Here is a 25,306-nt window from a genome sequence, read left to right on the forward strand (position 1 = left end):
AGGCATCTGTATCATGTGAGCCCGAGAGAGTTCTCATAACCTGTCAGTAAGTTGGAGCTCTGAGGAATTTTGACCCCAATTTCTTGCTCTACACCACCTTGCCTTCCAATTAACTATGAAATAGTACATTGACTCATTTTTGTTTCCTTGATTCTGCAAATCGTTAAGAATTTTCTTCTACTGAATTGTTTTTCCCAGAGGCAGTGTGGGAGCCAGCTGGACTTTATTTTCTGGTAATAAGAGGACCTTAAATTGCTTTAATGCAGCCATTAAAGCAATTCTCCCACTTTAAATAGCAGATGAGCAGGACCTCCCCCAACCCCGATCCACCGCCCAGAATTAGAAACTTGACTGCATTGCAAAGGCTTTGGGACCTTAGGCTATCTGTAAAATGGGAATAATAGTGCCCACCCAGTTTGGAGATTTGTGACGACAATCATGTAAGCAAGGAATGTAAAAGCGCCCAGCATGTAGTAGCCTGTTTTCTTCTTTCCGTCTCCCACCAAGGGAGCGAGAGAGTTGCAACTCTTGCTGGGAAGCGGATCACTAATTTCAGCCAGAACCTGACCCACAGAAACCTGAAACTCAGGGAATGGATAGGAAACGGGATCAGCCCTCGGGTCCCTTCCTGACGACCCCTGTGAAAAATCGATTCACGCTCGAGGCCGCGCAGTCCCTTTCCATCACCCCACCCCCAACAGGGGCGCGGCCGCCTGCCCCGCTAACTGCTTGAGGCTTCGGGAAAAAGCCAGACCCTGGGGGCGCGGCCGGCCGCAGGCGTCCTTGCAAACCTCGGTCCTCTGGGGTCCAAAGGCGCGAGGCGCTGTTTGCGTCTTTGAAGGCGGCCCGCCCGGGGGCGCGGCGGGCTGTGGGCGTGGCGAGCGCGCGCCGCCCTTCCTGCCGGGGCGCCCCCACCGCGGCCGGACTGGGAGAGCGCGCGGGTGCGCGCGGGGAGAGCGGGCGCGCGCGAGGCAGCCGGGCCGCGCCGCCTAGTCCTCGCCCCGCGGCCGCCGGCCGCCCCGGCCCCTCCCTCCCCCGCGAGCTGCGCACCGCCAGCCGGCTGACCCAGCGGCCCGCGCCCGCGCCCTTGTCCGCCGACCCCGCGGCGGGCTCCAGGCTGCCGACAGCATGAGCGGCGGCGGCGACGTAGTGTGCACCGGCTGGCTGAGGAAATCGCCCCCCGAGAAGAAGTTGAGGCGCTATGTGAGTGCGGGCGGGAGCGGGTGCGGCCGCCGAGGGCGCGAGCGGGGGCCGAGGGGCTGGGGGCTCCGGGAGGGACGGCGCCGACGGGGAGGGCGGGCCCCGGGGAGTGGGGGGGGGGGGGTGCGAGGAGCTGCCGGCGGGTCCCGCGGCTCGGGGCTGTGTGAGGCTCCTGCACACCTGTCACAGGTGCGCTGCGAGGGGCGGGGCGGGCTGGCGACCAGGTTGAGGCTGCGGCTTGTTCTCGGCGGGGCGGGCGCGGCGGCGGCGCCTCTCTAGCCAGCCCCCCTGTAAAACTAAATCCAGTATTGAAGTTTGTATTAGATTGTTTTTGGAGACCGAAAGAGTTGATTCCCGGGGCTGGGGGACCATACTAACGCCGAGCGGCTCCAGCCTGCGGGGCTGGGGGTAAAGGGGGGCGTAGGCTGTGGGGCCGCGCAGCCCGCCCCCCACAAAGGGCGAGGCGCCTCACACCCTTTCCCCCTTCCCTTTCTCTGACCGCCCCTCCCGGTGGCCGCCTGCTTCCTTCCAGTCCACAGCCTCTGCATCATGGGCAGCGTCAGCAGCATGTGCAGTCCTTGTATTAAGTGACTCATTTGTTTGTCCCCCTTCTTTCCCTTTATTCCGTGTGCCTCTCACATGCATCCCCCCACCCCCGATGGTGACACTGCAGTTTGGTCTTCTACAACTGGTCCGTGTTTTGTGTTGTGCAGTCCTTGGGGTCTGGGGTCGGGAGAGATCAAGGTTCTCAGTTGCCAGGTGGTGCTAACCGACAGTGTTTACTGAAATTGCTGGGACAGCCTCTCCTTTCTAAGTGAGAAGCTGGCAACATCCTGGGGAAGGTCGTACAGCCTGGTGTGAGCGGTGAAGAGGTCTGGCTTCCCCCCCCCCCCACACACACACCAGAAGATGCCTTGCTTGGTGGGGTCAAAGTACAAGATGGTGCCAGTTTCTGAGAATTGGCTGAAATCAGTCCTGGGCTATTCGACTGAGTTTGGAAATGGAATTAAGATCGCTAAAAGATGTCCCGGTCTCCCATCCTCTTCTCTTCCCTTCCTATGAAATGCTCTTGTTAACTGACTCTCGGTGCTGGACTCTCTGGGATCATTCCCACAGCATGGAAGTGAGCTGTTGCCTTCCAGCTGCAGTGCATCAAGGGAGCTCTGAATAGACCCTGCCCTCTGTCAGCTGCACCAGTGGCTGTCCATGGGGGGAGAGGCAAAAGCTTACCAGTTTCCTGTCTTGGCTCCCCAGATCAGAACCAAGGGACTTCTGGCCTCTGGATTGAGGAAGTGACATTCTGTTTTTCAAAGGAAGTGTGGTTGGGAGTGCAAGTGAGTGTGTATGTAAATGAAGTCAGGCTCTTATTTAGATCATTTGCTGGGGGGTGGGGGGAACCTCAGGATTTAGCACATGACTTTTTAAAGTGGACATAGATTTTAAATATAGTAGGGATGATACAATGAAGTGTTCATCTCAGTTTTAAAGCTCATTTTCAGAGACGTCCATGTAGCCAAAGAACTATAATTGTTAAGAAAGATTTTCTCCTCTTGAGGGCCATATCAGTTCATTAGGAAAGGTGAATTTTTATATTAGGTTAATATAAAACTATTAATGTTACTAATGCTATTAATGTTTTTACAACTATAAAGCAAAAACAAAAATCTTTGGCCCCAAAGAGCTTCTGAAGACTATCAATAAAAGTGTAATACCATTCCATACCACCTACTGGAATAAAGTATCCAGTAAAAATGTGACTCTTAATTGTCAAGTTAGAACACTACCCTAAACAACCTTGAAACTTTGTTTGGAAACAGTTTGCAAACAAGTTGACACTGTATCTACATTGACAGATGACTACTTCAACTCTATCACCCTCTTTATGATCCATTTCTTGGGTATTTTTGTTCCCAAGCAACTTTAGCTCAAAATAACTGGGTTCAGAGGCTGTGGGGTCAACCACCTTTTTCTCTCACTTGAAGTACTTGACAGCCTATAGTCATAAGATGACCTCAGCCTTTTCCCATCTCCCTCGCAGCTCCAGCCCATAAGACCAAACTAGTAACAGCTTTTCTTAGACTAGGGTGTGATGTGTTCCATTGGTATGAATGGAAGTCTCCCCTACTGTGGAAGTTCACTTCCCTTAGTTGAAACTGAGCTGGTTCGTGTAACCCTAAACTCTTGGGGAACAGTCTTCCCATACATCTTCTTTTCTTTGAGGGTTTTGAGAATTTCTCTTTTAAGTTAGAACCTCTGTCAGCTCCCTCTGTTCGTTAGAGGCCCAAGTTCACTAGAACCAAACTAGGAAATTTCCTAGCCCCATCGCTAAACACATACCCCCAAATTGCTGCTTATTCTGGTATATATAATAGCCATGTGGTATTATAGATTGATAAATCTTCATTATAAGAATGTATCAAGAATCTGAAACAAGGGGAAAAGAAGTTTATGAAATCTATTGCAACTATTTAAAAAAATTTTAAAAACCTACTTCTTTTTTATCAATAATTTGGGGAGGAGGTAGGTGTAGGAGTAAAAATAAAGAAAGAAAGAAGCTATGGCAAATGTTACCAGGATTAGCTTTGGGGATTTCTTCAACGATGTCTTTTCCAATTTATTAATTATAAGAAAGTGTAAAAGGTCTATTCAGGATTTGCTGTGTGCCCTGGAGGAATTACAAAAAAATGACCTCTGGAAAATGGTGAGTGTTGCCTCTGGGGCATCACTGTATGATTGCAGTGGGAGGCTGGCAGAAGGAACAGCCCTCCCATCATGCTGCAATGTGCATGTATATACGTGTGCATGCGCGCATGTGCACAGGTGTGAACACACACATGTATACATGTATATAAAGCTGAAATCAGATCTTCTTGAGGAAAAAAATACTTTATGACACACACTGCCCTGTAATTTTCTATTATTTTCACTGAGTTAAAAAATTTAGGGGAAAAGATTGGCAGCAGCACTGCCCCCTAGTGGCTAATTTGGAGAAAGTTGTGTGTTGATTCTAAAGAACAATGGAATTAAGGAAACTTTATTTGTTAAATAAGCTCATTTATTAAATATATGTGTCCCAGGCACTGGATTAGATTCTGGGAGTAAAGGTTAATCCATCCCTTCAGTCTTAGCGGATGACACTGCCGCCTTCTTCACAAAGAAGATTGAAGCTGTTAGGGAGTAGCTGTCAGCACATTTGTCAGGACCAAATTTCCATATTTACCTGTATCCGCATGGTTCCTTATCTTTTTCTGACTTCTCAGAGTAGAAGTACTATTTCTAACTGATTATCATTTTAATAGCCATCTGTTGAGCATTTACCTGTGCCAAGCACTATGCTTAGACCATTCATCTCTTAATTTAATCATTTCAGCCCTAAGAGAAAGGAAGCGACTTGCCCAACATCACCTAGCTTTGTCCCAAAGCCTGAGCGTTTTTTAAAATTTAACTTTATTTTCGGGTAATTGTAGAAGCTATGTAGTTGTAAAAATAGTGAAGAGATAACCCATGTACCCTTTACCCAGTTTCTCCTAATGGTAACTTCTTGCAAAATTATAGTACAATGTGATAATCAATATATTGACAGTGATACAGTCAAGATACAGGACATTTCCATCAGCACATGATCCCTTATGTTGCCCTTTTATGGTCACATCCTCTACCATCCCACACCCACCACATCCTTAACCTGTGATAATCACTAATCTCTTCTCCATTTTAATATATTATTATTATTTCAAGAGTGTTATATAAATCGATTCATGCAATACATAACTTTTTGGGGTTGGCTTTTTTCATCCAGCATATTTCTCTGGAGATTCATCCAAGTTCTTGTAGTATCACTTGTTCATTCTTTATTATTGCTGAGCAATGTTCCACAGTATGGATGTACTACAGTTCATTTGTTTAACTGTTTACTCATTGGTTTCAATTTACATTTCCCTATGGCCAATGACGTTGAATATATGTTCATATGATATTTGCCATCTGTATATTCTCTTTGGTCAAATGTCTCTCTTCAAGTCTTTAGTCCCTTTTCTATTTGGATTGTTTGCTTTTTTTACTGTTGAGTTTTGAGGGTTTTCTGTATGCTCAAGATACCAGTCCTCATCAAATATGTAGTTTGCAAATATTTTCTCCCAGTCTGAAGCTTGTCTTTTCATCCACTTAACAAGGTCTTTCCAGAGCAAAAGGTTTTGATTTGGATAAAGTCCATTTTTCCAATTTTACATTTTATGGGTTGTATTATTTTGGTCAAATGTAAGAACTCTTTGCCTAGCCCAGTTGCAGAGATCTTCTCCGTGTTTTTCCTCCCAAATATTTTATGGTTTTATATTTTTCATTTAAGTCCATGATCTGTTTTAAGTTAATTTTTGTATAAGATGTGAAACTTAGATTGAGATTTTATTTTATTCATTAGTAGTAGCAGTAGTAGTACTTGGCAACGGATGCCTGATTGCTCCAACACCATTTGTTGACCAGGCTGTGCTGCCTTCACTGAATTGCTTTTGCACCTTTGTCATAAAGCAGTTGGGCAATTTGTGTGGGCCTATTTCTGGGTTCTTTGTACCTATCCATCATCCCATGTGTCTATCCCTCTGCAGTACCACATACTCTTGATAACTCTAGCTTTTTGATGAATCGTCAAATCTGGTAGACTGATTCCTCCGCTTTATTCTTGATCAGATTATTCTTAAATTTTTCTTAAAGGTAAATTTGAAAAGTCAGTACATCATTAGAAAATTTGAGCAATATTAAAGTATAAATAAAAATTACCTGTAATCCCATTATCCTTGAATTTTTCTTTAAACTTGTCTTCTCAACAGAGAATGTGAATGTAACAAATATAATTTAGTTCAGTAATTTATCAAGCAGCCATTATGTGCCAAGCACGCAAATTCTGGGACTACAAAGAAGAAAAAGAAAGGGTTCTTTGAGAGGTGGCCCTAACTAGAAGTAAGCCACGAGAAGAAAGCTTTCCAGCCAGAGAGACCACTGACAGCGGAGGCCAGGTGGCAAGGGCCCGAAGAGTGTGTGCAGGACACTAAAAACAGTTTGGTGTTGCTGGACCGTCAGCAGGATGATGGAAGTAGTGGGCTATGAGACTGGAGAGGTAGGCAAGAGAGAACATACAGGCTGGTAAGAAGAGCGGACAAGTTAAAATGGTCAACAGTGCATGAAAAGGTGCACAGCATCAGCAGTCATTAGGGAAATGCAAATCAAAACCATAATGAGTTATCACTACACACCTGTTAGAATGGCTGTCCTCAAAAACACAAGAGATAACAAGTGTTGGCAAGGATATAGAGAAAAGGGAACCCTTGTTGCACTGTTGGTGGGAATGCAAATTGTTGCAGCCCCTATGGAAAACAGTGTGGAGGGTCCTCAAAAAACTAAAAATAGAACTGTCACATGATCCAACAATTCCACTTCTGAGTATATATCCAAAGGAAGTGAAAATAGGGTATTGAAGAAATATCTACACCACAGTGTTTGTTGCAGCATCATTCACACTAGCCAAGATATGGAAACAACCCAAGTGTCTTTGAATGGATGAATGGATAAAAAAGATGTGAAAGAAAAAATGTATATATACACACACATATACATACGTACATATACACACAATGCTTAATATTCAGCCATGAGAGAGAAGGAAATTCTGCCATTTGCAGCAACCTGAATGGACCCTGAGGGCATTATGCTGAGTGAGATAAGTCAGAGAAAGACAAATATTGCATGATATCACTTACGTAAGTGGGGAATCTAAAAAAAGCCAAACTTAAAGAAATAGTAGAATAGTGGCTACCAGAGGCTAGGGGGTGGTAAAATTGAAGAGATGTTAATCAAAGGGTACAAACTTCCAATCAGAAGATGAATAACTTCTAGAGATCTAATGCACAGCATTGTAATTTTAGTTACTGTATTGTACGCTTGAAAATTGCTAAAAGAGTAGATCTTAAATGTTCTCACCACAAAAGAGAATTACGTGTTGTGAATGGGGGTATTAGCTAAAGCTACAGTGATAACGATACGAATGTATATGAATGTAGCAAATCGACCTGTTGTACACCTTAAACTTACACAGTGTTATATGTCAATTATTTCTCAATAAAGCTGGGGGGGGAAAAAGAACAGGCGAGAAGGAGGTCTTCAGAAACTAGAGTGAATTGAAGATTTGTTTCTAGACCATCCTAAGCAGCCAGGGCTTTATATCAACATGTTATTTGAGTATTTAAACAAATGCTCTTTCTGGTCCCAATTCCTGGGACAGATAGCCATATGGAAATTCCTTTTAGCAGCTTTCTGCTCTGTGGTCCTAATCACTGGATTGATTCTTCGATTGTGTTCACAACATCAAAGAGACTGCTCTGTTCCAGGGCCAGTCTCCTGAGCGTCTTGTCACTAGCATTGGGTCAGAACTTCTCATTTGGAAGCAACCCTTATGTCTACCAGCAGATGAATGGATAAATAAAATATGGATGTACATGCAATGGAATATTGTTCATCCTTAAAAAAGAAGGAAATTTTTATACATGGACTTACTACAAAATGGGTGAACCTCCGTGACATTATGCTAAGTAAAGTAAGCCAATCACAGAAAGAAAAATATTGTGTGATTCCACTTCAGTGAAGTACCTAGAGGAGTCAAATTCATAGAGACTTGCCAGGAACTGGGAGGAGGGAAGAATAGGGAGCTGTTGTTTAATGGGTACAGAGTTTCGGTTTTGCAAGACGAAAAGTTCTTGAGATGGATGTTGGTGATGGTAGCACAGCAATGTGAATATTTAATGCCACTGAACTCTACACTTTAAAATGGTTAAGATGGTAGATTTTATGTTATATGTATTTTTCCACATGTTAAAACGAAGCAATGCCTCATTTGTTAGTACTTGGCCCTGCGGATACTTTAGTGCCAGAGAAAAGACAGGATGGAATCGCCGCAGCCTTGAATGATAATGGAATGTACAGCTGCCCCTCCCCCGGCTTTATGCGTGCTTCTTTTTATTTATCTACCAGTTGTCAAAACAGTGCGTGGATTCCTTAGTAGCTTTCAAAGTGATCAGTTAAGGTATTTGGGGGGAGCATCATGAGCTCACACATTTACATGTTCGAACCTGTTCTGGCTGTTGTCCTTATTGATGCTCAGACTGTGCTCTTTAGCCAGTGGGAGGCTATTCAAGTTGGCCTCCGAGTCCTTTTGACATAACCTTACTAGTAGGTTTGTTATCTGATACGACAGGATGTTCCAGGCCTATCTTGTACGTTTCTGATCCATGCTTTGAATTAACCATTTCCTCCAAGAGTTCTTTTCTTTTCTTAAAAATGGTATCTAGAAACCACATGGGCTTTAAGGGGTGCTCATTGCTTTTGGGTTGGTCACACACACTCAGTTTCAAATATTATCAGGATTTCATCACAGTGGCTTCATCTATCCCTTTTACTGTTTCTTTGCTCAAATATCTTAAAGCAAATTCTAGACATGTGCATAAGTCTTACAAGCATGTGTGTGAAAACAAAGAAAGAAAAACAAAGATGCAAAAAAAAAGACAAGAAAGAAAAAAAAAGTCTGTGAAAATACCCTACCTTTTGTTCACATTTCCCCTGGTTAGACATTTGTTACTTCTAATTATTCACATTTCTGTTTTAAAGGTGCAACATCTTCTGAGAGTTTCACCCCAGCTGATAAGCCCACAGGATTTAGATATCATTAACTATCACTGCAGTACACTTGGAAGATTTTCTTGGATAGGCAATCATATCTTTCCTTAGCCTGCCTTGGAAAAACGTACCAGTTGGAGGTTTGCTGGCTTGCAAGAGCAAGGGAAAGGGCTAAGGTTTATCAGTAGAGAGGTTAACATTCTTGTGAGGACTACAGGAATGAATCTGTCGTTTTGATCTTTTGATATAATTTTCTAGAGGCAAAATTGGGTGTAGCCTAGATAGGCGTACAATTTTTTGCATACCAACAGAGGCTACAATATGTTGAGTTTAATTCCCATTAGAAGTCTAAAGATACTATCACTGATGAATAGTGAGTCTACGGAGTACATGATATTCCCCTCTGAGTTTACAATCTTGTTGGGGAAGCAGCTTGAATTATAATGGCAGACAATATAAATGGCAAAGACCAGTGCTGTAGGAGCCCAGGAGAGATTGGTCTAGTGTGGTCAGTGATCCCAGTGTCACAAGACCTATGTTTAGATTTTACTTGCTGGGGAATCTGCCATTTTACCTTTCTGCACCCATTTTCTCCTGCATTCTTAGCACTTAGTTCACGTGTCACCTTGTGGCAGACTTTCCTGCCCTATCTTCCCCATCAAAATGAGTTATGAAACCCCTTCTCCATGCTCCTGTCATTATGCCTTAGTACCACTGACTGACTTGATTTATGCTGTGCTTCCCCCAGAATGGTAGCTTCTGGACTGCACCGTGTCCTTTGTTCATCCTTGTAGCCCTGGTTCCTAAAACCTAGTTATTGGTTGACTAGGACTTTATATGCTTTTAAGTCTGAACAGATATTTCTTTAAGATTGGTTACATTTCTTTGGAGAAGAAAGAGCTTGAGCTGGAATTGGATTGAAAGTGTGATTTTTTTTTTTCTTTTAGCAGCAGGTTTCGGAAACTTTCATGGGATAGGCTATTAAAATTGAATTTTTTGGTAATATGTAAATTTCACTCTTATAAAAAAGTTATTGTAAATCAGAATATTATCAAAAAGCAAATAGCACCATTAATAAAAAGCACCTGTAATAATCCTACTACAGCATATATATTGTTCACATTTTAGTGTATTTCCTAGTCTCTTCTTTTCTGTGTCTACAGTGTGCTTTGTATACTTTATAAAATCAGAGAGACTGTACCACCTTTTGTATGCTTTAAGTTATATAGTATTGAAATATTTCCCTGTGTCACAGTCTTCTAAGACGCGGCTTTTAATGGTTGCTTAAGCATAATGTGACATAACACAGAGCTTCTCAAGTATGTGTAATATAAGGACACTTTAAACAAACATTTTTCCATGTTCTTGATGTTGAATTAAATTATCTTTATTATTATGTTTCCCAAATGTCTATAAACAAAAACTGTGAGGTATAAATATATACTTATAGCCCTTCTACAATTATAAAACCGAAACAAATTTTCAAATTAACTTCAGAGCCAATATAATTCACATTAACAACACTGGATATTTTGCTGAAACTAAATTGCTGCTTAAAATGTAGATATGGCCCTTATTCTTTTTTTTTTTTTTTTTGGCCGCATTGGGTCCTTGTGGGCTTTCTCTAGTTGCGGTGAGCAGGCTTCTCATTGCGGTGGCTTCTCTTGTTGCAGAGCACGGACTCTGGGTACGTGGGCTTCAGTAGTTGTGGGACACAGGCTCAGTAGTTGTGGCTCGTGGGCTCTAGAGTGCAGGCTCAGTAGTTGTGGCACACGGGCTTAGTTGCTCCGTGGCATGTGGGATCTTCCCAGACCAGGGATTGAACCTATGTCCCCTGCGTTGGCAGGCAGATTCTTAACCACTGCACCACCAGGGAAATCCCGGCCCTTATTTTTATGGAAGCTTCTGTTCTGTGTGCCATGCTTTTCTTTGTTTGCCCTATAGTGAAACTGTGGTTCGTATAGCAAGCCATTTGGCTTTTAATTGGTATGACCGCATTATTTATATGCAGTCACTTCTGTCCTTCTTTCTCATTAGTCATTAGCCTATGAAATTTAGAGAATTTAATACTTAACATCAATTAGTTTATAAATGCCAATGCTGGTAATCAAGAAGCATCTTTCACTTGTAAGATGATCATTCACATGATTGAGACTATATTTACATATTTTAAGATCACCCTTGAGATAAAAATTCAATATTGAAAAATATTTTGAAGTGGATTTGCAGATTCCTGGGGATGACATGTCTTTGGACCCCATTTGAAAAATCCTGGTGTGACTGTAAAATGCATGGGCTCTGAGGTAGGCTCTCGGTTGGAATCCAAACTGAGCCTTCCCTGTGCTCTGTGGGTTTGAGCAAGTTTCTTAATCTTTCAGAGCTTTCATTGCCTAATCTGTGAAGTGTAGATAATGGTAACTTTAATCAATTAATTGAATAATTTTAACTCAGAGGGGTGCAGACATGAATGCTTTTTTCCCCTCTAGTCAGAATTCCCCACTGTGCTTTGTCAAAATCTTCCTTTCCTCTAGGGGACAGATCCCTTGATGGTACCTGGGGCAGAGTCCACAGACTTCTGGTCCCTCTGGGTTATTGCAAGGGCACCATGGTAACATTTCACTGTTATCTAATTGAAAGCTTTTCCTACTGCTATTGCTGACCAGACTTGTGGCTCTGGGGGTGTGCCGTGGGAAAAGGTAGATCTCTTTTACCTTTCCGTTCCTTTTCCCCGTTCCTCACCTCAGAGAGTTTGGGGCCGGGAGGACAGTCCGTCTGGGGTATTTCTTCCCTGCTCCCTTCTAGGTCCCAGAGGTTGGTGTGTAGGGATGGGCAAGAGGGAGAGGGACAGGGGTAAGTGTCTCTTACCTGGCTGCTCTTGGGTCCTCCTTGATGACGTTTACTGGTTGCCTGACCAGCACTGCCTGTGTGCCCGCCCCATGATTGTGAGTTCCTTAGAGGATAGGCTTTCTCACTGTGTGCTCTCCAGACCTAGAGAAGAAACTGGTATTGTGTTCTTTCAACCTCTTTTAGGCCAACCCCTCCCCTTCTTGTTACCCCACAGCTGGGGCCCACTTGCCTAATGGACAGCCCTCTTGGGTGGGGACCTGGCAACAGGGCTTAAGGCCATCAATCTCCGTGGGACTTCTTTTTTTTGTTTTGTTTTGTTTTTTTACGGTACGCGGGCCTCTCACTGCTGTGGCCTCTCCCGTTGCGGAGCACAGGCTCCGGACGCGCAGGCTCAGCGGCCATGGCTCACGGGCCCAGCCACTCCGCGGTATGTGGGATCTTCCCGGACCGGGGCACGAACCGGTGTCCCCTGCATCGGCAGGCGGACTCTCAACCACTGCGCCACCAGGGAAGCCCTCCGTGGGACTTCTTGACCAAGGGGACTCATGTCCATGCCAAACAGTGGGGGAGCAGCGCTGCTGCCCCTTCTTACCCCATTTCTCCTTCCCCTGTCCAGAATGGTCCAGGGCAGATGTGTAATTCAGTTACCTGAGCAGATAGTCACCAAGCATTACGATTTTTTTTGTTTGTTTGTTTTGTTTTGTTTTGTTTTTTCCCAGCCACTCTGCGGCATGTGGGATCTTCCCGGACCAGGGCACGAACCCATGTCCCCTGCATCGGCAGGCAGACTCTCAACCACTGCGCCACCAGGGAAGCCCAAGCATTACGATTTTTAAAAATTCTTGTCCCAATTCTTTTTTTGTGGCACCCCTGAACTCAGTAACTGATTGATTTAGAGGAGCCCACTGTCGGGGTAGGGAGAGTACCACCCGAAAATACAGCACGACCCACTAGGTCAAAGGATCCAGGGTTCCCCCTCCCCATCTCTACTCTTCTTTTGTGGGCTGTGGAGGGGGAGGGGCAGTGCAGGGGCACAAATGGGGGCTGGATTAAAAGGATTCATACTACAGCTTCTTAATACATCCTTGAACTAGCCCAGCCTCAGTTACTGACTGCTGTCTACTTTGTGGGAAGCTCACCTCCTCTCTATTTTTAGCTATGGGTTCTATTTGCCAATCTGGTGCAACTGGAACTTTATAAATGGCTGTGGTATTAAATATGATAATGCCAGGCACGTTGTAAGCACTCTATAAACGGTAACTGTTAGTTATTGAAGTGCCAAGTTTATTTGACTCTTCTCTTGTTAGACATTTAGGTAGTTTACTCTTTTCCACTATTTTAAATAATGCTGTGATGATCTTTATAGCAAAGACTTTTATCCTTAGGACAAATTGCTATAAATGGAATTTCTAATTCAAAGAGTGCAGTTATTTGCATGGTTTTTGTTACATCCTACCAAACTGCCTCTCAGAAAGGATAGAATTTTGCTTTCCCTGATTCTTCTTTGATCCCTGATTCTTCTTTGATAATAGATAGTATAATTTTTGAAAATACTTGATAATTTGACCGGTGAAAAAGTAGTCCCTGATTTTAATTTGGATTTATTTGATTGCTACTGGTTTGAATACATTTTCATATATTAAAGACTCGTATTTTTTTAACAAGTTGCTTGTTCAGATGATGGGTGCTTTTTGATATAAATAGGAAGATTGAGTAGTTTTAGGTATGAAAAAAAAGGGAGCTTGGAATAACTTGAGCAGGGAATCTCCAGCAGTAGGGAGGGAAAAAAATGACCACATCTGACCAGACGTGTACGCGGGCCTCTGACTGTGTGGCCTCTCCCGTTGCGGAGCACAGGCTCCGGACGCGCAGGCTCAGCAGCCATGGCTCACGGGCCCAGCCGCTCCGCGGCATGTGGGATCTTCCCGGACCGGGGCACAAACCCGTGTCCCTTGCATTGGCAGGCGGACTCTCAACCACTGCGCCACCAGGGAAGCCCCTTCCTCTTATTTATCAGTTGCCTTCTGAGACCTTTTAGCTCCGATTCCATAGATTTCCCCCGTGCAGGCTTCTTATCTTAATTTGGTTTCAAGGCCTACCTCAGATGTCATCTGCTTTGTGCCACTTCCTGGTTTCCTCCTGAAGGACATGTGTCTTCCCACATCATTCCACCATACCTCCATACAGCTCTTAGGACGATGCTGTTTGACTGTGTTTTTAGATCTCTCCGCTTAATTACACGGGCTCCTCAAAGGCAGCAATTTTTCTTTTTTTGTTTGGCACAAGCAGGAAGTAAGGTGATGAGTAAGAATCATCCTTTTTCTCTGGTAGCTCACAGTTTATCCAAGAAAATGGACATCTAAACTTACTAAATATAATGGAGAGTGTTCTGCTATGCTAGAGGTTGTGGATAATGTCACAGGGGAGTGGAATAGAGGAATTTCACTTAAAGAGGGGTAGTATCAGAGAAAGCTACGGTGAGAATGACAGTGGAGCTGGGCTTTGAAGAATGAGTAGGAGTTCATCAAACAGATGGGAGAAGAACATTTCAAATAATGAGAACAGCTTATCAAGGGTCTAAAGATACAGGCACATGAATGTCGAGCGCAAGTATATGGATGGGGAAGGATTAAGAATGAGGTTCAAGTGGCCCCCTCTGTTCTCCCCAAGACCCCATCTTCATTACCTTTACTCACCATGATCCCTTTGCTTTGTCTGCAATATCGCCCCCTGTCTCCTCGGACACTATCAGTCATTCTGCAAAGTTACTGAATACTTATTATACACCATGCACCAAGGAAAATAGACAGAAATGGGTTCATGGACAACTTTGAATAGCATCATGGGAATGTTAGCCCCATACTGAAAATCTACACAAGAGAGTGGTGTCTTACCCAGATACTTTTTGGACTGCTAAGATTCCAAATAACTAAAACATTTTCTATTATAGCAACTATAGATAAAATAGATATTCTTAGCAATCAAAAGAGTATTATAATTTCTTTAGTTCCCCATGATAACAGTTTCTCTCAAACCAGGCTTAGGCAATCAAAGAAAATATAGTTTCATATCTTTTTATATAACTGATCTTCTTTTCTGTCAGTTCACATCTGTTGTTCCAGTTTCTTTTCCTTCATGATAAATCTTTGGACATGATAAGGCATGCCCAAAACATAGTGGCATAAAACAACCACTTTATTTAGCTCACAGATAGTATGGGTCAAAAATTCAGACAGGGCATGGCAGGGACTTGTTTCTTCTCCCAGATGTCTGGGACCTCAGCTGAGAAGACTTGAACGGCACAGCAGCCCTCACTGCTGGGAACTGGAATCATCTGAAAGTGTCTTCACTCACATAACTGTCAACAGGGTTGGGATGACTCAAGGGCTCCATTCAGCTGGGGCTGTTGACCAAGAGTGTCTGGAAGTGGCCTCTACATGCAGCCTGGGCTTCCTCCCAACATGGCAGCCTCTAAGTAATCAGACTTCTTACAGGGTGGCTCGGGGCTCCAAGAGTGAGGGTCTTAGTGGCCAGGGGGGCAACTGCGTGGCCTTTTTAGTGACCTCATCTTGGAAGTCACGCAGTGTTACTTTTGCCATATCTAGTGGTCAGAGTCGTCTCAGGCCCACTCAGATTCAAGGAAAGGGAACATAGATGCCCACCTTCTTGGCAGATGGAATGTCAAAGAATTTGTGGCCATTTTTTAAAACTGCCATAATTTATAAATTTTAATTTTTCAGCATAAACAATCTCCTTTGAATCTTTTCAAAGTTCAACTTCCTAATCAGAGCCCTTTGAGTAAACACTTCATTCTTCAGAGTTCTGCCCACTTCCCTTTCTAAACCCCCAAATCTTAACTCCATCAGGGCAGGGATTTTGTTTGCGTCACTTATCTCCAAGTCCTCACCAACCCGGAACAGTGTCTGGCAAATAGTGGATGCTTAATACCTGTTACTGACTGCTTCATGAGAATGCTTACTATGTCTTTGTGTGAGTTAGAGAGAAGAGGGTGTCTGTGTGGCCATCCATACCGATGTCTGTGTGGTGTCCTCTGCTTCATTGTCTAGTTTGGAATGTATCCTGGAGTCTGTTGAGTTGTAACTAGTCCTGTCTGTCCTTTGGGTTTGATGTGCAGGAAGGAACCCACTATGGAGGTTGTGGTGCTAGACATTTGTCTCAAAGTCCCTGTGCACTGAGACCTCTTTGCTCCAACCACAGACCTCTGCTGGTCCACCAGTCTCTTAGCAACTTCTAGATGCCCTGAGTGCCAGGCAGGCTTTAGGGAGAGAGCACTGCTGCCCCAAGCTCATCCTTCTGGCTGTCTCCTGCTGCTACCTCCGAGTCCTTGCTCCCATACATATATTGACACAGAGCTGAAGATTGAACTCCAGTAGCCTGAAGGCCACCCCCATGTTCTGTATGGGAAATGGGAGTCTCAGGATTTCTGCAGTTCCATTGCTCCCTAAGTTGAACTGGTTTTGGTGACAAGAAGGAATGTGTATGTGGGGAGGGGGTGTGTGAATGAGGACTGTGTCTTTGTTTACCAGTTCTACTCCCTTCCTTCCCCATAAGGCCAGAGCGAGTGGGCTTCTCTTTTACTTCCCCTTCTATAGCTGGGGCTTCTCCTATATCACATCCTCCTTTCCAACTCAAACTTAGCTGCAAATAAGGAGGCACTTTATAGATAGAGCACGTGACGAGAAACTGCTCTGTCAACAAGGGAACACAAATTAGGAAACATTTCAAAAATATTGTAACAGTTACTCTCCATTACATTGAGGCACAGGTAAAATGACCTTAACTAGTTATGGACCAGCTGCCTTCCACCAGACCACACCTTCACAACACCAGTACCATAATGGGAGCCTGGAGATTCTGTTTGAGGAAGGTGTGAGTGCATTGTCAGGACTCTTAAGTGCTGCCCGGTCCTTGTTGCTGACTTTAAAAAGTGAATCCTTGAGGGTCAATTTTCTCTTCAGTAAAATGGGGATATGCTACCCGTCTTCTGATGGGCAGCTACTACAAGTTCAGCATGATTGTTAAATGAATGCTTAGATGATTTCCATGGAAACCAGTTTCCCATCTCATTCTTCCTGAAGTTTCCTAACACTGTTTCCAAAAGACCTGGGGTGCTTTAGAAAACATAGATGCCAGCCTGCTCTGGTCTAAATGAATCAGAACCTCTGAGGGATGGGGCCCAGGGATTTGTGTTAAAAAGTTAATTCATGTGACTTTGTGCACCCCCTGATTAAAAACCTCTGCCAAAAAAAGACTAGAGATACAATATTGTAGTGTTCTGGGGGCAAGTCTTTGTATGAGACTGTCTAAGGCTTCTGTTTAAGTTGGACTTGACCAGGTGGGAAATCACTTATCTACAGCTTGCTGTTGGGGGCTCCAAAGTGATAGCCTTGCCAAGCCTGGTTTCTATTCCAAATCCTTTGTAAACCAAGGGGACAGAGGCAAAGTGACTCCTGATTTGCATGAGTGTCCCTATCAGGGTTTTCTATTAACTGGACTTATGGTTGGTGAGCTTTGAGCCAGTAAGTGCTATGCTCTTTTGTTACTGCACTTGGTGTGCCTGGTGTTAATGTAAACTGTCTGAAGCTGCCTGATTCTAAACGGATGCATTTGTGTGATGGTGGATACAAAGGGATCTATATTATCCTGAAGAGAACAAAGCAGTATTATCTTTTCCTTGTAGGAAGTTATTGTGCAACAAATGCCTGAAATGTCTCCTGGGTACAAGGACCTCTGCTAGGCACAGGGAGGGATAAGCGTTAGAATGAGGACTCATATGAAGCTGATAATATTGGTAACCCGTGGGGATTTGGGTGGGAGGGATGGTCAAAGGGGCTTCGACTTCATAATGTCTCAATTCTTTTCTTGTTTACTTTATTAAGATATAACTCACATACCATAAAAGTTGCCATTTTACAGTGTACACTTCAGTGTTTTGAGTATAATTCACACAGCTGTACATCACCACTGCCTAATTCCAGAACAATCCCCCCCCATGGCTACCCATCAAGCAGCCGTTCTCCATTCCCTTCTCCCGTTCCCTTCTCCCCAAAGCTCATGGCAGCCACCCTTGCTTTCTGCCTCTGTGGACTGGCCTGTTGTGGATAGTCCATATAAATGGAATCACATACTATGTGACCTTTTATGTCCACCTTCTTTCCCTGAACATAATGATCTCCAGGTTCATCCATGCTGTAGCATTTACGTACTTCATTCCTTTTTGTCTGAATGATATTCCATTGCGGGAATATATCACATTTCGTTGAACAAGTTTAATGTGATTGTTAAAATGAACGCTTGGGTGATTTGTGTGGAAACCAGTTTCCCATCCCATTCTTTCTAAAGGACCCAGGGGAATTGTTAGGTCACATGGTAACTCTGTGTTTAACTTTTTAAGGAGCTGCCAAATGGTTTGTCTCAACTTTTTAATAAAAAGGATATATTCATACTATTTTTGTAGTTATGAACCAATTTTTAAATTACTTTTAAAATAGAACAGAAAGTATTACAGAGGATGCAAAGAAGAGCGTATATCCAGTTCTGATTGTATTCTCTGGAATTCACCAAGTTCTGTTGCTTCTTAATTTTTGATAAAGTCACAGAATCAGAACAGTAGAAGAGCTACTTCCCTTCTATCAGAGTCTCTAAAAGAAGAGATGGAGAAGAACGTGGCCTCGTTCTTCACGTCAATCTCAAATGTTTTTCCCACAGTAATATGTGATCTTCCCTGTTCATGTCAGAGCATGTTGACTGAAACTCTTTCCTAGCACTTAACACATTGTGCCAAGGAGCAAGTCACGTGTATATATATACACCTCTCTCCTAGATGACGAGGCCCTGGAGAGCAAAGAGAGACCAAGTCTTGGGCTCCTATTTGTACCACCTGTAGAGCATATGCTTGATATATGCCCATTAAATATTGACTTGAATTATATTAACATCCTTAGACTTTTCAACTTGATATTAAGAGGAAAATTCTTTTCTGACCAAGATCCCTAGTTCACTTCTCTGTTATGTGGAGTTTCTCATTCTTCTGTTTCTACCCAAAGAAAAATGGTTTAAGGCAAGATAAGAGTTAACTTTTTTTTTTTTAACAAAGCAACTGTAAGCAGGACTAGTTGTGGGAGTAGGATTATTGTGTTACTTATTATGAAGCTATGTTCTCTAAGCATGTCCACAGCTGTGAGGTCAGAAGGTTGGTAGAGAGCATTTGAGTGAAGATGAGAGAAATTATTTTCTAAGAATATATTGTGAGCCATATACACACACGTGTATACATACATACACATATATAGGTATATATAGAAAAAATGTACATGGATATTCCTATTCACAAATAGATTTGTCTGTTCATATGTCTATGGGATACTGTTCTGAGCACTTCTTGTATGTTATCTCATTTAATCTTCACAGCAGGCCTAAGAGATAGGCACTTTTATTTTCTCTATTTTTGGGTAAGGAACTGAGGAATAGGGAATTTAGGAAATTTGCTAAGTTTTATCCATTAGAAAAGAAAGGAAACAGATTTTTGACCCCAAGTAATCTGGCCTCTCTATATAAAATAAGCACATGTTTTTGTGGGACAAATCTGAGTTTGGATCCTGGCTCTACTGTTTAATAAGAATATGACCTTGGATAAGTTATCTAATCTCTCTGAGCCTCCTTTATACAAGGGGTAGTTGGCATATTGGGAGTAAAGTTCTTCATTCCACTTTAATTCCCTCTGCTACTTCCTTGTGGGTATGTCTTTGGTAACATTACACAACGTGACAATGGCAGGATATGAGAGTGATGGCAGATTTCAACTGAAATTTTTTTGAGTTTTGTTTTGTAACAAGTAAGCTATTCAGCATGTCCGTTTCTGGCCATGATGACAACATCGCTTTCTAAGCTCACTGAGAGACCACTGTTACTATGGACTTAATTCTGACCCGGTGGGAAATATCTTGGTAATAATGAACTTTGTGAGAGCTTGGGAATGTGATGGTCAATTTAGTTTGCTATCAGTGAAGAGAGAATATTGTACCCCAGACTTTAGGAATGCATATTTTAGAAAGTGTGTATCTAAAAATCTTGACCAGTGCTAGTACATCTAGAGACGATGACCAGGGGATCGTGTGGGATCCATGTCAAAAACGGAGTAGTCGAAGACTCAGGGCCCTTTTGGTGTGAGGAAAAGAAGAGGAAGTAGATTTCTTTTCTTCTAGCTATGAGCTTTCTTGTGCTTCAGTGTTTCAGTCAGTGATTTCTGTATCTTCTTCCTATTTTCCATGGAAATGATAGAATTCCCTACATGACCTACTGACTTTTCTGGAAGCCTATTTCTAAAGTCCGATCAAAGTTATATTAAGTGTATTTTTTGAAAAACATGAGAGAATCTACGAAGCACAAAACTTTCACTGTAAGTAGAAGAATCATGGCTCATAACCACTGGTTTTGCTCTCATAACCATGGATCCTATTGGAATTCCTTGTTATTAGTAGACACAAATAAAACAAATGTTTTCTGCTCCCAGCTCTATAGGGACTTTATTAAAATTGGAGGAATAGTATTTTCCAGTGCTTTGAGCTGTTAGGAAAATAGGCTTTATTATGGCTAAGTCTGCAAGCTGACTGCAAAAAGGGATGATGGGGTTAATTTCTATGCATGGTGACTTAGCTTTGTGTAGGGGCTGTGCAATACACAGAGACTAATAATTGTTGTTCTTGGAAGGTCCATTAGGCCTAAAAATATAAGTCTCCCTGTTGTTAATTGTGCTAGGAAAAAAAAAAAGCATAACTCGAGTGTTCCCTTCTGTGGATCCAGGAGAGCTTTGTTTTGGAAGATGGAGGCCCCAGCAGAAGAGAGCTAAGGCAATGTAGGCTTTTACTGAGCGCCTGCAGGAGGCGTCTCACTGGGGATGTAAAGGATATGGTTCTTGGCCTTCAGGAGCCTGGATTAGAAGGAAATTGATCAATCAGTCAATCACTAATTGAGATCCACTGAGAAAAGTGCTGTGAGAGAACAGAGGAGGGTACAATTAATTGAGTGAAAATGATCAGAGAAGGCTTCAGTGAGGTGTTATATGCACTAGGTCTTAAAGGACCTGTGGAAAGTTGGACTGGAACGGGGGGAAGAAAGGTATTTCGGCCAGAGAGAAGACCGTGTGAAACTGGCCTCCGGACATGCTGGAATGATTGGAATGGAGCTGATAGGAGAGAGGAGTGGTGGGATTTACAAGGTAGATGGGGCCAAGTTACAATGACTCTTGTGTGTTATGTTAGGGAATTAGGGCTTTCATTCTCTGGGGACCCTGGGAACTGTGAAGGTGTGTGCGTAGCTTTTAATAGCCTGACCTCACATGTGTGATACAGCAACCTTTGGTTTTCTGATCAAATAATTTGGGAAACATTCCATACTATATTTCTCTTTTTTTGGAGACTCTGTGTATGTAACCACATTGAAGGCTCTGAAATGATAAGATAAACCCATTTGACTTGTTTACGCATGGTCCAGTGTGTTCAAACGTGGGACCCTTTTCATTTATTTTACCTTGTATCATGTTTGGGACATACGATATAGGGAAAGGAGGAGGAGGAAGGACAGGTTTCTAGGAAAATAGAAGAACCTTGCTCAGCAATCTCTCAATACTGGGGGTGGGGGGAGGGAAGGGGAGCCATTTCTTAAACCTAAAGAGAGCCCTGCACTGGGCGTGAGGAAGTCCTGGTTCTTACTCTGGCTTTGCTGTTAAGTATGCTGTGTGCCTTTGACCAATTCACTGTTTTGAAACTCATCCTCCAGACACAGATGGTACTGCCCGACCACAAATAATTGGACACTGTATTAAGCAGTTTACATGCATTAGCTCATGAAATCCTCAAATCAAACCTAAAGTTAGAGTCCCATTTCAAAGATAAGAAAACGGAAGAATTAAGAGATAAAGGAACGATTCAAAGTCACTCTTTAGTAAATGAGGGTTCTTGGATGGGTGGGGGATGAAACATTTTCAGTGGAAGAAACAGTTTAAAGGCACAGAAGCGAAAAGGGGTAGGCAGTCTTCAAGGAAGCACATACTGTGTATAATAACCTGCTGTGTAGCCCACTTGGAAGAGTGGTGGGAGACAAGAATAGAAAAGGTAGGTTTAGGTCAGGTGGTAGAGGGCCTTTGAATGCCATGTCTTATTTGCGTTTTATTTGCATTTTATCATCCTGATTTTCAAATGAGGCCTTAGAAATGTTATCATTCAGTGTTCCTTGAGTCTAAGGTGGTATATATTTAAACATACACTATTATTTTATGTATTTTATTTTATGAAAAAAAAATGCCTTATTGAAAGAGCACTCTTCAACTTACTTGGACGTGGATTTATAGTGTGTCACTCTCTTGCATACACCAAAAGGAAAATAAAAGTGAAATATATTCGTAAAGGACGCCTAACACTTCCTGATGTTCAGTTCCAGCTTTGAATCACTTTTTGACTCATTATCCGTATTTTGCTACCTCATAATTGTCCTCTATGTTATCAAGGGCACTGACAGTACATTTCTTAAAAACGTTTTAGCATTTGTTCTCCCAAGTCACTGAGACATATTCTGCGATTTTCAGTGCTGACACTTTCTTGATCTTACCAGAAGATCTTAACAAAAAGTCTTCTCACAACTACTGAGGTTCATATTTCTCCCTGAAATGGACCTTGAATTATTTGTTCAGGATTGCACTGGTCCAGTCACACCACCAGAAACGACAACCGAGTACACTCTTGTTGACAGCCACGTCCTGGATGCAGCTTGACTGTAAAAAAAACATTCTGATTTTGATGTCAAAATGTTCCAGGAGGGCTTCCCTGGTGGCGCAGTGGTTGAGAGTCCGCCTGCCGATGCAGGGGACACGGGTTCGTGCCCCGGTTCGGGAAGATCCCACATGCCGCGGAGCGGCTGGGCCCGTGAGCCATGGCCGCTGAGCCTGCGCGTCCGGAGCCTGTGCTCCACAACGGGAGAGGCCACAACAGTGAGAGGCCCGCGTACCGCAAAAAAAAAAAAAAAAAAAAAAAAAAAAAAAAAAAATGTTCCAGGAAAAAAAGAGAAGGATTTTAGAATTAACACAATATGGTAGCTTATTGAAGGTTAAACAGTGGTAGAAGCTGCAGAACCAGTATTCAGAAATAAGAAATATGCATCCTGGAGCCAGACTGCTTAGGTTCCAGGCCCAGAGCCTCCACTTATAAGCTGTGACGTTGGGCACGTTTCTTCACCTCTCTGAATCTGTTTCCTCATCTATAAAATTGAGATAGTAATACCTGCCTTACAGAGAAGAGTAACTGCAAAGTAAGTGCCTGGTTCTTATTAAGCACTCTCTGTGTACTGTCTTCTATTAGTAACATTTTTGACAGGAGGAATTAACATGTATAGAGCATTTCAGTATGTCTTCAGTGCTTAATCTTTGGCTTATTTGATAGGAGAACGTTGAGACTCGGAGAGATCAACTCCTTCACAGCCTCACTGCTAGTCAGTGGCAGACCTGAAACTTGGGACTTCTGGTTTTGTTCAGTGCTCTTCCCATTGTTCTCGTTGTCTCTCCTCCTACTGGTTATATCCAAAATACGGATACAGGGCTGTGGAGCATGCTTTGTAGTGCTAGCCTGCGGTCAGAGTGAATAGTGGTCTCAGAGAAAATAGCCACTGTTGTCCCCACCCTTGCAGTCTTGGAGGAGTTATCATCTTTGGTTGCCAGATAGGTGTGTTCATAGTTTAGATATGTCCAGACATGGTAGGGCATCAGAATAATTCTGTCCCCAGTTCTAAGATCGGGCCTGCTTTGTGTTCTCGTGGGTCACTAGCTTTCTGAAATGAGGTTAAGGTACAGGTATTATTCACCTGGTGTGAATGTCTACTCATGTTAGAAATATAGCAGGGAAGCTGTATCTGGCATTCCAGACCAAGACTTGGACCCTGTGACCTGAAAGTTGGGACATATCAGGGCCTCTCTCCTCCCTGAAGAGGCCACTGTAGCTTGCTCCTTGTCAGGCATGTCTCAGGGCTCCGATGTCACCTGTCACCAGGCATGCCTAGTTGACTATTTATCAGTGTTTCTGCTGACCTTTGTCTAAGCAGAGAGAAAGGGAAAGAGAGAAGAGTCAAGACAAAAGTCCCTGGAAAAGCAAGATGCATAGAAGAATATCTTCTCCCCTGTTCCTTACCCCCAGGCTTAGCTCTTACAAGAATACCTTTTCCAGAAAAAGCAGATCCCATTGCTCTTTCCTTTCCTCTGCAGCCCTGGGGCACGGGTTATAATTAATTATCTGGGAACCACCTCTTTCTCCATTTGTTGCATTTGGCTCTTTAGTGTCCCTTTTTTTTTTTTTTAAACCAGGACACAAGGTCATTAGACTGCACTTAGTTGCCTGACATAGCGATGGAACATACAGGTTAACACAGATACCAGGGCTCACCTGAGGCCCTGAAAAGAACCTTCCTCAGCAGCAACAGTTGAGAGCTAACATATGGACATTTGAGTCTAGAACACATATTTTATTTCAGAAACAAAAAGCTATGCAAAGATAAGAAATAAACAAGAAACCTTGGCTTTGCTGGTCAAAGCCAAGCCCAGAGACAAGGTAGTCCTGATCTGGTCCTACAGCACATAGCCTTTCTCTCTAAGTTGCCTTCCTTAGCGGAGTCTCTCAGAAACCTGCGTGCTTATAGCCAGATGCTTTTCTAGGAAGGTGGAGGCTGTCCTGGACGAATGATTATATTTAGCTCAACTTGATGTCATGTGTGGCCGTGGCTACGAGCCTGCTTTTCGGAGTCAGATCCACCTACTTTGAATCCTGGTTCTTCTACCCAATAGCTGTGTATCTCAGGCAAATGTGCTTAGTCTGTTAAGCCTCACTTTCCACATCTACAAAATGGGGAGGGAACAATGCCTATCCCAGGACCGTTGTCTTAAGAAATTGTATAATGTAAGGTCAGTATGAGTCATTTAGCTTAGTCTCTGACATGTAGTGAAAGCATTCGAAGAAACTACTTGATAGCGCCTGTACCCCTCCCAAATTCAGTCTCACACCGCACCGCTCCATCGTTCACTACCATTCAGCCACAGCAGCCTCTCTTTTTTCTCTGAAAGAGCCAAGGCCTCCCCCACTTCAGAGCCTTTGCACTTGCTTTTCCCTCTGCCTGGACTATCTCACCCTCCCTCACCCTCTCCCACACCTCTGGCTCCTTCCCATCATCCTGGTGTGAGCTAGTATCTTAAAGGAGCACAGCCAGCTGGTGAAGAGCACAGACTCCGAATTCACATCCTGGCTCTGCCACCGAGTGACTCCATGACCTTGGGCAAGTTACTTCTCTGTATCCCAATATCTTCAACTGTAGAATGGAGTAATAATACCTATTTCATCAGGTTGTTGTGAGGATGAAGTGAAGTACTGTACTATATGTAAAGCACTTAGAATAGTGCTTGGCATGTAGATAAGCTATGTAGAAGTGATGGCTGTTATTACAAAATGTCATTTCCTCAGAGAAACCTTCCTTGACCAGTTTATCTAGAGTTTCCTCCAGACCACTGTAATGATTTATTGTGATCACTGACATATTTGGGTGCATT

At 43.2% G+C, this 25,306-nt stretch overlaps 1 protein-coding gene across 4 annotated transcripts in view; it reads left to right on the top strand.

The window, feature by feature from the left end:
- Nucleotides 1-988: 988 nt before the first annotated feature.
- Nucleotides 989-25,306, top strand: part of GAB2 (GRB2 associated binding protein 2) — a 184,563-nt gene continuing 160,245 nt past the window's right edge. For all 4 annotated transcript variants that reach the window (XR_012333394.1, XR_004527867.2, XR_004527868.2 and 1 more), the window contains exon 1: nt 989-1,203. Coding sequence is in view for 1 of the 4 variants with exons in the window: in XM_019948801.3 (XP_019804360.1) it covers nt 1,129-1,203 (75 nt within the window). In the remaining 3 variants the exon portion in view is untranslated. The remainder of the gene's footprint in view (nt 1,204-25,306) is intronic.

The sequence above is a fragment of the Tursiops truncatus genome, chromosome 8 (genome assembly GCF_011762595.2).
Source record: "Tursiops truncatus isolate mTurTru1 chromosome 8, mTurTru1.mat.Y, whole genome shotgun sequence".
In the NCBI taxonomy this organism is placed as follows: Eukaryota; Metazoa; Chordata; class Mammalia; order Artiodactyla; family Delphinidae; genus Tursiops; species Tursiops truncatus.